The sequence below is a fragment of the Carassius gibelio genome, chromosome A12 (genome assembly GCF_023724105.1).
Source record: "Carassius gibelio isolate Cgi1373 ecotype wild population from Czech Republic chromosome A12, carGib1.2-hapl.c, whole genome shotgun sequence".
Lineage (NCBI taxonomy): Eukaryota > Metazoa > Chordata > Actinopteri > Cypriniformes > Cyprinidae > Carassius > Carassius gibelio.
This window is the reverse complement of record NC_068382.1, coordinates 5728897-5742616: the sequence shown is the minus strand read 5'-3', so window position 1 is coordinate 5742616 and position 13720 is coordinate 5728897. Positions and strand designations below refer to the sequence as shown.

Here is a 13720-nt window from a genome sequence, read left to right as displayed (position 1 = left end):
AGCACCAAAGGACGGCTGGAATCACATGATGGCTGATCTAGCACAGATCAGGACTGCTCTAGATCCTACTGTTATAAACCCCTAAACTCTCTCTCTCTAATTGACTAGTGTATAAATAAAACTTCATAAGTGTGAGAGGGTCACATGCAGTGTGTGTGGTTAAAACACATTCCTGGTGAATCTTGGCTGAACCCAGATCTGCTGTTCGTGGATCCAGCCGCAGTAAAACAGAGCTTCTCTGCTGGTGACAGATGGAGAGGGATGGAGGTCTCGGCAACAGCTCAAGGTGAACCGGAGGGCAGGCCGTTGAAAAACCCAGCACCCACGGAGAGATGCTTGGATGGTACACCTCGGATTCTCTTGAGGCGACAGTGTGGTGTTAGGATGAGACATAGTGCTCCTGTCCTTTAGCCCCCTCTCTTTCTTTCTCTCTCCCATAAAGGAGAGGAGACAGTCCTTTGATGGTGACAATGAAAGATGACCGATGCTAAGGAAAACACTCGGCTATGAGTGATCATTTGATGCATGGCCTCAACAAAAGTGAAAATGGATGATAAATGCACCAGCAAGAACATGGGGGTAGGAGGACATGTGAAAAAAAAAGAAAAAGATAATAGAAGTATTGAAGCAGTTGGTTTGTAAAAGCATCTCAAACTGTTGCTGGACAGACGTGTGCCAGCCAGAAAGGATTATTAAACATGCACAAAATGCATGTGCCGACAATAGAAGAAATTACATATCTTGATTTTGAGAATAAATTAAATTGTTTAAATACATAATATATGTTTTATATAAATACAAATGGATATTATATACAGTATATTGTCCTTTTTTGTTTATTTATACATGAAATTAATTTATAGTAATGGAATATTTCAAAGTATATTTCTAGAGCTGAATATAATTTAAAATTTAAATGTAAAAATCACATGTATTCCAGTATGGCAATCTATATTGTTTATTTGCAGGACTGTTAAAAATCCATATTAATTAGTTTTAATTTAATTTATTTACATATACAAGTAAATTTAATATACAATAACACTTACTACATATAAATTCACATGGATGTATTACACGGTCTAAGAAAATATTTAAACCTATATTAGATTTTTTTTTTTCTAAAATATATATGTCATCATATTCAAACCTGCATGACATGTTTCCTGTGTTTAAAGACACATTTCAAGTGAACAAATAGACCATGTGAATTGAAAGTAGTTACAGGAAATGAATGCATGTGTAATGAGTCCATTTCACTTGACATCAGGTAATGTCAGATATGACGACCAAAACTTTCTGGCCCATGATCCACTGTTATTCAGAGTTCAAAGAGGTGACAGTTTAGTGTAGAAAACAATAAAGCGGAAATGATCTATGGGCTGTGGTCTCAATGAGAGCAATGCAATCACATACATATGTGAGCTGTCTGAAACGGCGGTGGACTGTAGTTAACCCCTGGCCACGACTCCTTTCACTCCTTGTTCTGACAAATCAGGGTCTATAAAGTTGAGTACGAAAGCCAGTTTATAGAGGAGAGCGTCTTTGATTGCACCACCTAAATAGTCCCTGAGGCTCCTGAAGATCTGAGGACGGTGTCTCACACCACCTTCAGAGCGCCATTACGACGTTAGTGTGCATCAGACTGCTTTGACACAGGCATAAAATGCTAATGAACTCACCGGGGTTCAAAGAAACGGGGACCTGTCCTGATAATGTGTCTCTGCTTTTCACAAGCAGGTGAGGTGTCACACGACATAATACATCCCTAACTGAAAGTGTGAAATGCGGCTTCGCAGCTTGCTACTGTCGACCTAATGCCAGTCTCAAACAAGATAAGAGAGGGGACAGACAGGATGACTAGACTCGGACCGTCACCTCTCTTGTTCCTTTGTGTCCTTCTGTCTCATCTCTTCCCCCAGCCCTGGTTCAACCTGAAGGGCCCCAGGACAATTCACATCTCCAGGTCTGACAGGAAACAAGGGCCGTGGTGCACAATGCAGATCCTGTAGACACTTTGACTCCAGCTTAATGACGGCACTTAGCAGGTACCTCTTCAGATGGCCCTGTGCCAAGTGCCATAAACGACACTCTTTTCACACAGGTCCATTCTTCCATTCAACCCACTTCTCCGAATATTCCTCTTTGTAAATGTAACCTCACATCATAACATGTAATATGACGTGAGAAGACCTGATATGCATAGAAGCCTATTTTATATGTATATGAATGGTTTTGGAAATCACTTTAACACTAAAGCCCTGTTTGTTCTATATAATACATCAGAATTTGCCTGGGGAACAGTAAAGTATAAAATTTCAGTGACATCATGAGACACATGACCAGAATGCTACTGAAACTTTTAAACTACACTCAGAAATTGGACCTTTATATGGTACAACAACCTGTCACACAGCCTGCAGAAGAATGCACTAGAAATGTTTACAAATTTAGCTATTGAAGTTACCAATGGCCTGCTTATAAAGTGTTCAGTACATGATGAAGCAATAGGGTGAGACACTCGACTTGAGATGTGCTAAATCACACTACGGCATGAGAGGATGAAACATTGCTCTTTAATAGGCAATAAATAAGAATTAGCATCAGTGGGGTTATGTTCAGGTCAGGAGGGGTCTGCGCAGGGCTGTGGAGTTCACTGATAGACTCTCTGGCCCTGACTGGATTCCCAGCTGTGAGCGCCAGCGGTCCTCATCTGTCCCTGTCTGTCTCAGCATGAGCTCTTCTTAAGTGTTCCCCACCACACTCCTCCACCGGCCAGACTGCGGGGTTCAGAGCTTCCCCTTCAGCCTCCACAGAGTAAACAGGTGACATCTGCTCATCAAAAGGTCAATTCTAGGATTTCATGTCCTGAAACTCACTGTGCATTCGGTTTTCTGTCAGCTAGGAAGAAAATACCCATTGCTATCATTGCTGTTGATTATTTTTAAATGTGGAACACTAACGTTTATTCAATCTTAATAAAAATGTCAATTCAATTCAAATGTAATATCTTAAAAGGAATACAATTTACATTAACCAGAATGTAATAAAAAAAGGAATAAACATTTAAAGCTGCATTAATTGCAGAAAATATTTGAGTGCACACTACAGTTTTAGAGATAAAAATGTTTTTTTAAATGTCTTATGCTCACCAAAGATGTGATTATTTGATCAATACAATTTATAATATATTTCAATTGTAAATACTTGTTTTCTATTTTAATATATTTTTTAAATGTAATTTATTCCTGCAATGGCAAAGCAGATTTTTTAGCTTCATTACTTCAGACATCAGTCACATGATACTTCTGAAAACATTCTGATGCTGATTTGCTGCTGAAGAAACATTTAGTTATCAATGTTGAAAATAGTCATGCTGCTTAATATTTCTGTAAAGAATCATGTTTTTCAAAATCAGCATTTATTTGGAATAGGAGTCTATTATAAAATTCTAAATGTCTTTATAGTCACATTTGATAAGTTAATGCATCCTTGTTGAATAAAAAAAAAAAAAAAAAAATATATATATATATATATATATATATATATATATATATATATATATATATATATATATATATATATATATATATATATATATATATATATATATATATATATATATATATATATATATATATATATATATAAAATTGCTGACCAAATTGCTGACCCCAAAAATTTGAACAGTATTGAATGAAATTATTATTAATTTTAAGGCGAAAAAATCCAGTCATAAATAACAACAGTGACCTATCTATGGATCTTTCAGATTGATTTTAATGTCTTTATGTTTGGGCTCCCATGAGAACACAGAATCTGTTCAAATGTTCCACAAAAATAACCATAACCAATTACACAGATATTATTGAAGCATTAACCCTCTCAATGCACTTTTCATAATTTTGAAGTATAACCCATATCTGTTTATTCTCAATCGGACCACAGCAAAATCGGGACTATAGTAAAAGTCATGAGGTTTCATTAAAGTGAAGCCTATTAGAACATCTGCTAAAGATTCAGTCTGCTGACACATGTTCTCCAGGCAGTGATAGTGTAAAGAACGACTCGGCACTGAACTTTCCTGAATCAAAGACAGGACTGAAATTGAGGGACAAAGGCAGCTCTTGACAGATGGGCTGAATGAAGGATTAGGTGGCTAACAAACCAAGTACAGCTATCCACCATTAGAGTTTTCCACAACTGATAAGTTACACTTCCAAAGCCGCTCCAAAAAGAGTTCACTCGTCCCCGGCGCTTCAAACCCTCAGCGTACAAGTAATAACTCATCGGTTTTGATCATTAAGTCAGAAGATGGTGTTAGAAACCATTCAAGCCTTCCCAGTACAATCCAAAACAGTGTTTTCTTTTTGCAATGACGGATGTCGAAAATAAATGCAGCTGCTTGCTCGGTCTGGCATGGGAATGAACCCGAAGAGTATTGGAGGCGAAGATGATGGCAGCTTGGACGAGGGTGAAGTGTTGCAAAGAGTTCCTCTCGTGAGGGAGGTAATGGGAGATACAGAGGTAACTCTTTCAGCATATGTGTGTGTGTGTGTGTGTGTGTGTGCACAAATGTCACAGACATACCACTCTATATCTCCTCTGCCCTCCCAATGAACTGGGCAAGTCTTCCTCACTTGCTTTGAGTCCATAGCAGCTGTTCATAGAGCGTCCTTTTGATGGGAACAGCAAATGAATCATTTTGCGGGAATCTCCACCACTATCTGTTTCCACATACCAAAACAACTAAACATACCTCTACCTGTGATATTGTGCTCTTTACAGGATCAGCAAACTCATTAAAGGCAAGAGCAAGCAGTGAACTTTGAGAAATGTCCTCAGAAAGTACCCCCAGAAAACAAAAAAACATCTTAAGGAACTAAAAAGCCAGAACATTCAGTTCCTTATAATGGAATCAGTTTATTCAAATTATATTATGAATACTTGATTTTTATTGCTCAGTCATTGCATTTATATTTTAGTGTTTCCACCTTATTCTTCCCGTGCAATCAGTTTTACTGCATGTTGTTATTCTTCTCGTTATTTCCCTGTAGCAGCTAATGAACCGAAGACCTACCCATAGGCTTACTTCCGCATTGAAGAATAAAGTGGATAACTGACTGTTGTTACAGGCAACTGATTTCCTGTTATGTTATCTATACTTTCCTTCTCGCAAAATAAAATGATTTTAAGTCAAATCTGTATTTTACGGACCCCTACACCTGGCATGCAGGAAAAAATAGGAGGCTAAATTGAATGCACGATTTACTATTTTGTTCCCTCTATTTATAAATTGTGCACACAATTTATAAATTGAGAGAACAAATCAGTAAATTGTGTTTCACTTTTCACTAAATGAGAGTGTCATAATCTCTGCTTCATTTCTCAGGTAAGGAGAGGAATGCGATTAAACAGAGAAAGGTTTGAATGAGGAGCCACTGAAGTTCTCTCCTCTCCGAAGGCCTCTAACCCTCTAAGGTCTGCTTAGGACGAATAAGATATTTTCATGTATTCATTCACAACTATATGACAAGGGAGAGGTTTCCTCATCTTATCTGGATGAAGTTCAGCCCTGTTACGGCTCCTGTGACCGCGGAGCAACCCTGTTTCACTTCTGAAGTTTGCAGAGTAATAAAACACTACAACACTGTTTTTAATTTGCTACTATTTGTTTGGTCGCCGATTTCACAGAATGAGTTTTATTATATAATTATTTTTTCAGAGAAGTAAGCAAATAGGCATTTGTATGTATTACTTTCACAATAATTAAATCTGTTCTCCACAGAAATCTGTGTTTCTCGGGAAAGAGCGTGGGTGAAAATACCTCGACTGCAGAACAACTTGAGTCCTGACAAAGTTCATGGCTAGACTGAACTTTTGAACTTTCAGTGGTATGTGGCTTTGTGCTGGAGTCCAAATCAAATATTTAGACATGAAGCAATAAGATGCAGTAGTGGATTTGGGCTCAGGTCTCACAATGATCTCACAGGTTATCAGCCCATGATTTGCCACTGAATGTCAAGTGCACTGGGCTAAACATCTACAAAACTCAAACAACCCTAAAGATTTATTGCTGTTATTCATCAGAGCTGAGCTCAGGGATATAAACCTTTACTTTGATTCCCAAAACCCAATTAGTGAGCCATTAATTAGATTACAGTACACTGTTATTGTGGTATTATTTTAAAGGAAAATTAAGTAATTTTCCAGTCAAATACTCTTTATATTTGAGTTAATCACTGCTATTTTTAACAGTTCTATAAGTTAGGCTGCTAACTAATTTTATTTCATTCATTTAGTGCACATGCATTTGTTTATGTGTAATGCATCTGTAATTTAAATCAATTCTGTACTGATTGCAAATTGTCATCCGAACGTTATGGCCTGAAATACTGTCCCTTAAATACACTTAGCTTCCTTTTCTTTACTTGGTAACTACTTCTCTGAAAGCTATCGTATACTACTTCAATTTATGAGCTTGTGTCTTGGGAAGTTGCAATTTCGGACCAGCTTCCCCAACTGGAAGTAAAGCCAAAACCACCTAATGGTTACAGTCATGCAGCTTCACGTGAAAGCCACAAGTAAAAGCAATAAATCATCTTCACTTTCAATAAGCTCCAGATATTTAGCTGCCTATTGGAATGAGGTCTTCTTTCCAGGAGATTTAGGGAATTTGTTTTCACTTGCTAGCATTGATAGTGATATTCTGAAGACTAAATGGTGCATGCTAACTGTTTACGCTGCTGGTCGAGTCAGAAACCTGAGCCGCGGCTACTTGACCAGAGTAAAGCTGCCTCCTGAACTGTGTCGGTGTGGATGTACAGAGAAATCATTCATCATGAGCTTTGAGCACAGATACTCACTTTGACAAAAGCTCACACATAGAATCTCATCAAAGAGAATGTTTTTCATCTCTTTGTTTTTCTGTGGTGTAAAACTTTCAATGACTATATTTGAAGTTTGGATATTTTCTGGAAGAAAATGTAAATAGGGTTTACCTGGGTATAACTTGTTTACCATCCCAAGTTAAGTTCACCCAAAAATAAAAATCTGATGATAATCTAGTCTCCCGTAGGACATACTAGATGTTCTTCATCACAAGAAATGTGCTCACCATCGGATCCTCTGCAGTGAATGGGTGCCGTCAGAATGAGAGTCCAAACAGCTGATAAAAACCTCACAATAATCCACAAGCAGTCCATCACTAACCATCTTGTGAAGTGAAAAGCAGCATGTTTGTAAGAAACAAATCCACCAAGACGTTTTTATCTTCAAACTGTTGCTCATCTACATTTTGGAGGGCCCGAAGGTAAAAACATATTCAGCAAATTATCATTTTATGGTGAATTATTCCTTTAAAACAGCCAATCCCAGTCTGCACAACCTTCTGATTTCTACATGTTTATTCAAATATATTTTGCTGATGCTTTTATATATTAGAAGAAATTTTCAGTACATTCAAGCTGCACAGTTTTGTTGCTACACACTGAAGGGTTTCCCGTTTTTTATTGTCACTGTCGCTTTTGGCTTGCTCAGTTGGGGTTTTAATTAATTTGATATTAATATTCAGTAATATTATTGTTTTATCTGCACTGACACTATTGAGTGAGAACTAAATGAAGCTGGACAGTTATTGAACTGAACTAAACTGAGCTGAATAATGATATCATCTTCTGAGGAGCTGCACTACAGATGAAATTGAATTTGTTTCATGATTCATGAATCAATCTGCTTTGAAACAATCTGTACTGTATAGAACAACATATAAATTAATGTGACTTAACTAAAGTTGAACATTTATTGTCAGAAGTTCAAAAAACCCAAGTATGAGCAAAAGTAAAAATGGTGCGTGTTACAGATTTTTACACCATTAAAAATAAATGTGTAAATCTTTTATGATTTTTAAAAAATATACATGCAGGAGGTCACATACTTCTTTTACTTGGCCTTCACATGCTAGGTCAAGCGTTTTTTTTTTTTTTGTTTTTTTTTTTACATTAATAGTACTAAAACAGAGACCTGCAAAACTTCCACAAGAAACGGATAAATTAATGTCTCTGTGAGGTCATGACTTTTTTGTAAACAACTGAACTTTTCCTGACCCTGGGGACCTGTGAAAAACCCCCTCTTGATTATAAATAATAGCAATGGGCTGCTAATAGTTAATCCGATTGAAAGCTGGAAAAGTCTGATATGATTCGGCAGGAGGGCAAGAGGGCAGCAGACGTGTAAATGCTTTTAGAGGCTTTCTCATTGACCCTCGTGGTAATGAAAAAGCCATTTTCACTTCAGTGTTGGAGAACCATATCAGTCAGCTCAGACTTCTTTAACACTTCCCCTGTGGAGTGAGTTTAGCTGAAATTACATGTTTTTTAAATGAACCAATAACCTATAAAACAATTTATGTAACAAAGTCACATTTATTTATAGAGTGCTTTATCCAATACAGATTGTTTTAAAGCAGCTTCATTAAAAATAGTGCAGTTAAATCAATAATATTAATACTTTTTGATCCCTATTACTTTTCTAAGTGATCAAATGTTCAGTATTTGCCTGGTGGATGATAAAACAGGTGAACAAATCACTTAGATTTGCATTGAAAAGGGGACTCCTATGGAGGACTAAACCTGCAGAAATAAAAAATAAATAAATTAATATAGAGATAAATAAATACATGTAATAAAAGGAAAATAAAAAAATAAATGTTGTGATAAAAACTAATATTATTTATTTATTTATTTATTTATATATTTTTACATTTATTTAATTATCTATATATATATATATTTATTTATTTATTTTTAATTTCTGCAGGTTTGGTCCTCCATATCCATTGACTTGAGCCATTTTTGTATATCAGAAAAACCAGCAAACCAAAAATGCTTTAGAATCCATCTGAAACATCCTAGCTATCAATCACATAGCAACACTAAAAACCATTATGAACACCTTAGCAACTACAACAGCACAGTACTTTGACTTTTGTACAGGCATAGCTTACATTTTGTGCAGAAAATGTAAAAAAGGACTCTGAAAATGCTTCTTTTGTCCTCTTCCCTTACGCTAAACAACAAGCAGTTCAGTGTCTGAGGGAAAACACCCTGCAATTCCACTGATTTACACTGTGTTCAGTTAGTGAATAAAACAGGCCTCTTTCATTTGCGTGCTATAAATTCTGTATATACTCACAAATTTAGAGAAAAAATGGCTCTGGGAATAAAACGTTTTGTTGTCGCCCCTAGATGTCAAACAATAGGCCGGACAGACGTTCTTTACAAGGTGATAGGAGGAAAAGTTCAGCTGCATCTCTCCCAAGGCCTGGACCTGCAGCGATAGGGTGGCTGAACATAAAGGTGTCAGCCTTGCGGCGGGACACATGTAAATCAGCAGCAGAGAAAAGCAGAGAAACGGCCGAGAGAGGCATCTGCCAGCATCTCACCGCCTTCTCTGTCTCTAATGCCGTGTCACACAAGGACAAGTCCCTTCCACATGACCCCTGTGCGCTGGGAGACGTGCCCCCATGGGGGGTAATGCATTTGTGCAAAGCTGCAACAGCTTAGGTGGGACGCCTATGGGGGTCGTAGAACAACCATACAACAGTGTAATGAGCTTTTGAGACAGGCTAGGACAACTGTTTGCAAACATTTTTTTACAAAACATTAGAACTCAAAAGAAGCAGAGAAACACAGTAGCTACCAGTAATTATTAAACTCAATTCAATTAATTCAATTAAAATAAATAAAAACAGAGACATCAATTCCTGCATATATATATATCAGTGGTCACTCTATTTCTCCCAGTAATCTCAGTAAAATTGTATTTAAATGTTTGGTTTTATGATCAAAGCTCTTATTGTGTAGTGTTTAAAACATATAAAGCAATGCAATACAATAATGATTGAGAGATGGACAAATAAACGTTCCTCAAAAGCCTGATCATATTTACCACTTTAATACATTTTTATAAAAAAAATTCTAAAACTAATGTCATCAAATAAACTTAAGATGCTTCAGTCCAGTAAATGTACATTTTGAAACATTAATGAAATAATAGTTCTTATGTTAACTTAATAAAAACGAGTAAAAGTTGACTAAAGTAAACGACTGGAAGATGGAAATTTTTGCAGTTTTACTTAGACAACAGAAAGCATGTAGAAGATTGTGTACAACAGGTTTTTTTTTTTTTTGTGTGCAATCTTAATTTGCATTAACATGTGCTTTGCATGTAAATCACATGCTATTATTAGCATCAACTTATTGCCAGCAATGAAAAACAGCTTGAGATTTAAAAACTTGTTTTATTAAATAAAACCCATACAATAAAGAGCAAGTTAAATAAGTTGCATACAGTACAAAAGCTATATATACATATAACACAGCTACATTATAAATATACATCACAGACACTTTGTAGAATTGCAGCGATCCGTGAAAAAGTAGTGCCCTCGTTTGTTGTATAGACCTATATACACATCTTTTATATAAACAAAATATAAACTCCAATACATCACAGCTCATCTAAAAAACAAACATATGTACAAAGCTCACGTTAGTTCAGGACTCATTGCTGATATAACTACTGAACTTGGTAGGCAGATTGTCCACTGGGTAAACGGTTGGGCCCGTTTTCATTGTCGGGGGTCCATTCAAAAGAATCCAGTTGCACTGCTGTGTTAGCTCAACTAAAAAGATCTTTAGTAACACTTTGGCAAATTCCTTGCCCACACACATCCTGGAACCGCCTCCGAAGGGGATGTAGTTAAACCTGGAGCCGTCCTCCAGGCCTTTGCTCATGAACCTCTCTGGCTGGAACTCATCTTTGTTAGGAAACACCTCAGCAACATCATGCGTGTCGCAAATGCTGTAGATGACGTTCCATCCTTTCGGTATCTGGTAACCCTGAAGGGAAATAAAAGAACATTTAGTGTGAAATAATTTAGAAGCGGTCTATATTATTAACGATCAAGCCTTAAAGTTGAACTTACATTGAGTTCAAAGGTTTTGAGTGCCACTCTGAAGCCTCCAGGTACAGGAGGGTTGATTCTGAGAGTTTCTTTAATCACACATCCAGTGTACTTCAGTTGTTCCAGCAGCTCCATACTTAAGGTCTTTCCAGGTGAATAGATGCCCATTTCAAGCTGTGAATAAAAATGTGCATATTAACGCACATATTGGTTTAGATGTGCCATTGAATTGAGAAGAACTCAAAGTGAAATGCTTTGGATCATACCTTCTCCTGAATCTCCTCTCTAACTTTCTGTACCACTTCTGAATTCAGACCCAAGAACATCACCAGTGAGGTTGCAGTGCTGGCGGTGGTCTCATGACCTCCAAACAGAAGCTCAGTAGCTGCTTCTTTCATTGCCTGAGAGGGAGACAAACACTTTATTAATAAAGTTCTCTGACTGGATGTCACTCGCTTTTGGGAATAAAACAATATCCGAGAAGTCTAATGAGAATTAGTTACCTGCAAACTAAAGGGCTCTTCACTTCTCCTGCTGTTCTCAATCAACAGCTGAAGAGCATCTTTGTGTTTTTGCTCATTTTCATTGTCATCATCTTGAATTTTCTTCCTGATGTTCTCCTCGATTTTGGAATGAATTAAATTGCGCGCTCTCAGACCCTGCCAGACAAAAATACAGGTTGTTATTTTCCGAAGTTTAATTCACATGTCGAAAATGCATCATTCTAGAATAACTTACCCTGTACAAGCCACTGAAGGGAACATCAATAGGCAGCGAGAACAAGTTTTTGATCATTTCCTCAAAAGCTTCAACCAGTTCCTGCTCATCGGTCTTGATTTGCTCAGGATCGAAACCAAGCAGGATTCTCATGGCTATCCGAAACATGAGTCGTTTCATCTCTGGGTAAACCAGCACACATGGATCTCTTTGCAGCCAGTCTTGAATGGCACTCTTCACCTCCTCCTGGATAACTGGGATGTAGTGCTCAAGAGCATCTTTTGAGAATGCTCTCATAATGGCCTAAACAAAACATTAAAAAAAACAGTGCATCTTTTTAAAACATGTTTTCCTTTCAATGCAAAAACTGAAGATAAGGTTTACAGTCCTAACATTGTGAAATGAGAAGATGCTTGTGGGAGAATGAGAAAGTTCCTGCAACTCCTCACTCTAATCTATGGTTTAATCTAGAAACATCTCAAGTGCTTGAAATCCTCTGGTATGTTACAGCTTTATAGGAGGAACCGCTGACATACTTTAGCGTTCCTCAGAGAACATTGTAATGTAGTAAAAGTTATTTTGTAAATTACTTCAAATATCAATGTAGTTTAATATACAACACCCCTAAAGTACTGATTCGCATCCTTACCTTTTTCTTGTTTTTGTGTTGAATGCCATGAACATTGGAGAGCGTGTCAGAGCCCAGGATAGTTCTCACTGATGCTGGCCACTGGACAGAAACCAGCTTGTGTTCGCCCAGCAGAATCTGCCTCACGTTATCAGCCCCCATCACCCTGACAGTCGGGTTCCCAAAGAGGTGCGTCTTGTAGATGCATCCGTATTTCTGGCGCTTCATCCGGAGGAACTTCCTTCTCTGTGTGTAAGGACAACGCGTTATTGGCACAAATATTCCAAACACACATTTTACTCCACATGTGTCCATAACACAACAAAAAATTAGTATGCATCGCATTTAGGTAAATTCAGCTGAACTTGCAAATGGCACTAAAAGCGCACGCGTACCTGGAGGATCAGCTGGAGCGTTTCTCCTATGAAGGGAAAGCCCATGGTTCCTGGCGGCAGGGGACTTCCACAGTTCGGATCGACCCGGCGAATCAATAACATCTCCCACAACTTAACCGCGGCGAGAAAGAGCAAAACTGGCAGCACGATAGTGCAGAGAAAGGTGACTATGAGCGTGTACAGCCCCATGTTGAAGCGCGCAAAGATCGCAAAATAGTTTCTGGAGAGGAGACGCGTCTTTACGCACTGACTGAAAGCGTCCTCGCTGGTGCGTCCTTATATATCCATCGCGCGCAGGTCTCCTCCTGTTACCTTCCTCAGATAAATTAGTTCACACAAAGTTCATCTTTAATTGTGGTGTCATCTCGCCCCGCCCACAGGGCAGAAGCTGCTCCAAACTCTGAACCATTTGTTATAGGCGCATTTTAATACCACCTCCTGTAGAAAGCAGACAATCCTGAGATTTCACTTTGAAAAGGTGTTAATTCCCCGAGCACAAAAGGAAGCATCCGAGGCTCTTTTGTTACCAATATTCCCGTCGTTTACACTCATTACTCTGGGCTTGTGTGGCATCAGAAATGCCGTGGAGGATTTAATTGAGGAGCTTAAACTGTGACGCTCTACTTTTACATTTTAAATCCCTTAAATGCTCCTCTTTTGTCCTTCTTTGGCATGGGGGTCCTTTAAAGGCCATTACACAGGTTTAGAAAGCTTATCTACAAATGTACAGTTTATATATATATATATATATATATATATATATATATATATATATATATATATATATATATATAAATATACATATATATATATATATATATATATATATAAATAAAAAAAATGTGTGTTTGTGTGACTATATGGAAAAATTAAAAAATATATGTAAGATGATTTCCTTATTATTTAGTAATATTTTTAACTTGCATTGTGTTCTCTGTAGATTGTGTGTTTCTATTAATGTAGACCTGTACAGATTATTTGCTATAAAAATAAAATACATTTGGGTCATAATCA

General features: G+C 37.4%; 1 protein-coding gene across 1 annotated transcript; it reads right to left on the bottom strand.

Moving 5' to 3' along the window:
- Positions 1-10280: 10280 nt before the first annotated feature.
- On the bottom strand, positions 10281-13117 carry LOC128024976 (cytochrome P450 26A1). Its single transcript, XM_052610897.1, has 7 exons — positions 12707-13117; positions 12333-12557; positions 11705-11986; positions 11470-11625; positions 11233-11367; positions 10988-11140; positions 10281-10901 (listed from the first exon to the last, which is right to left on the bottom strand). The coding sequence occupies exons 1-7, from the start codon at positions 12893-12895 to the stop codon at positions 10557-10559; spliced, it is 1485 nt and encodes a 494-aa protein (XP_052466857.1). The 5' UTR covers positions 12896-13117; the 3' UTR covers positions 10281-10556.
- Positions 13118-13720: the final 603 nt, after the last annotated feature.

What these genes read in the sequence shown, in the direction of transcription:
- LOC128024976 (XM_052610897.1), bottom strand. Translation starts at nt 12,895, where the DNA reads ATGGGGCTGTACACGCTCATAGTCACCTTTCTCTGCACTATCGTGCTG. An exon ending in GAGAGGAGATTCAGGAGAAG is followed by an intron (nt 11,141 to 11,232) that starts GTATGATCCAAA and finishes TTTTATTCACAG; the next exon opens with CTTGAAATGGGCATCTATTC. An exon ending in TCAAAACCTTTGAACTCAAT is followed by an intron (nt 10,902 to 10,987) that starts GTAAGTTCAACT and finishes ATTTCCCTTCAG; the next exon opens with GGTTACCAGATACCGAAAGG.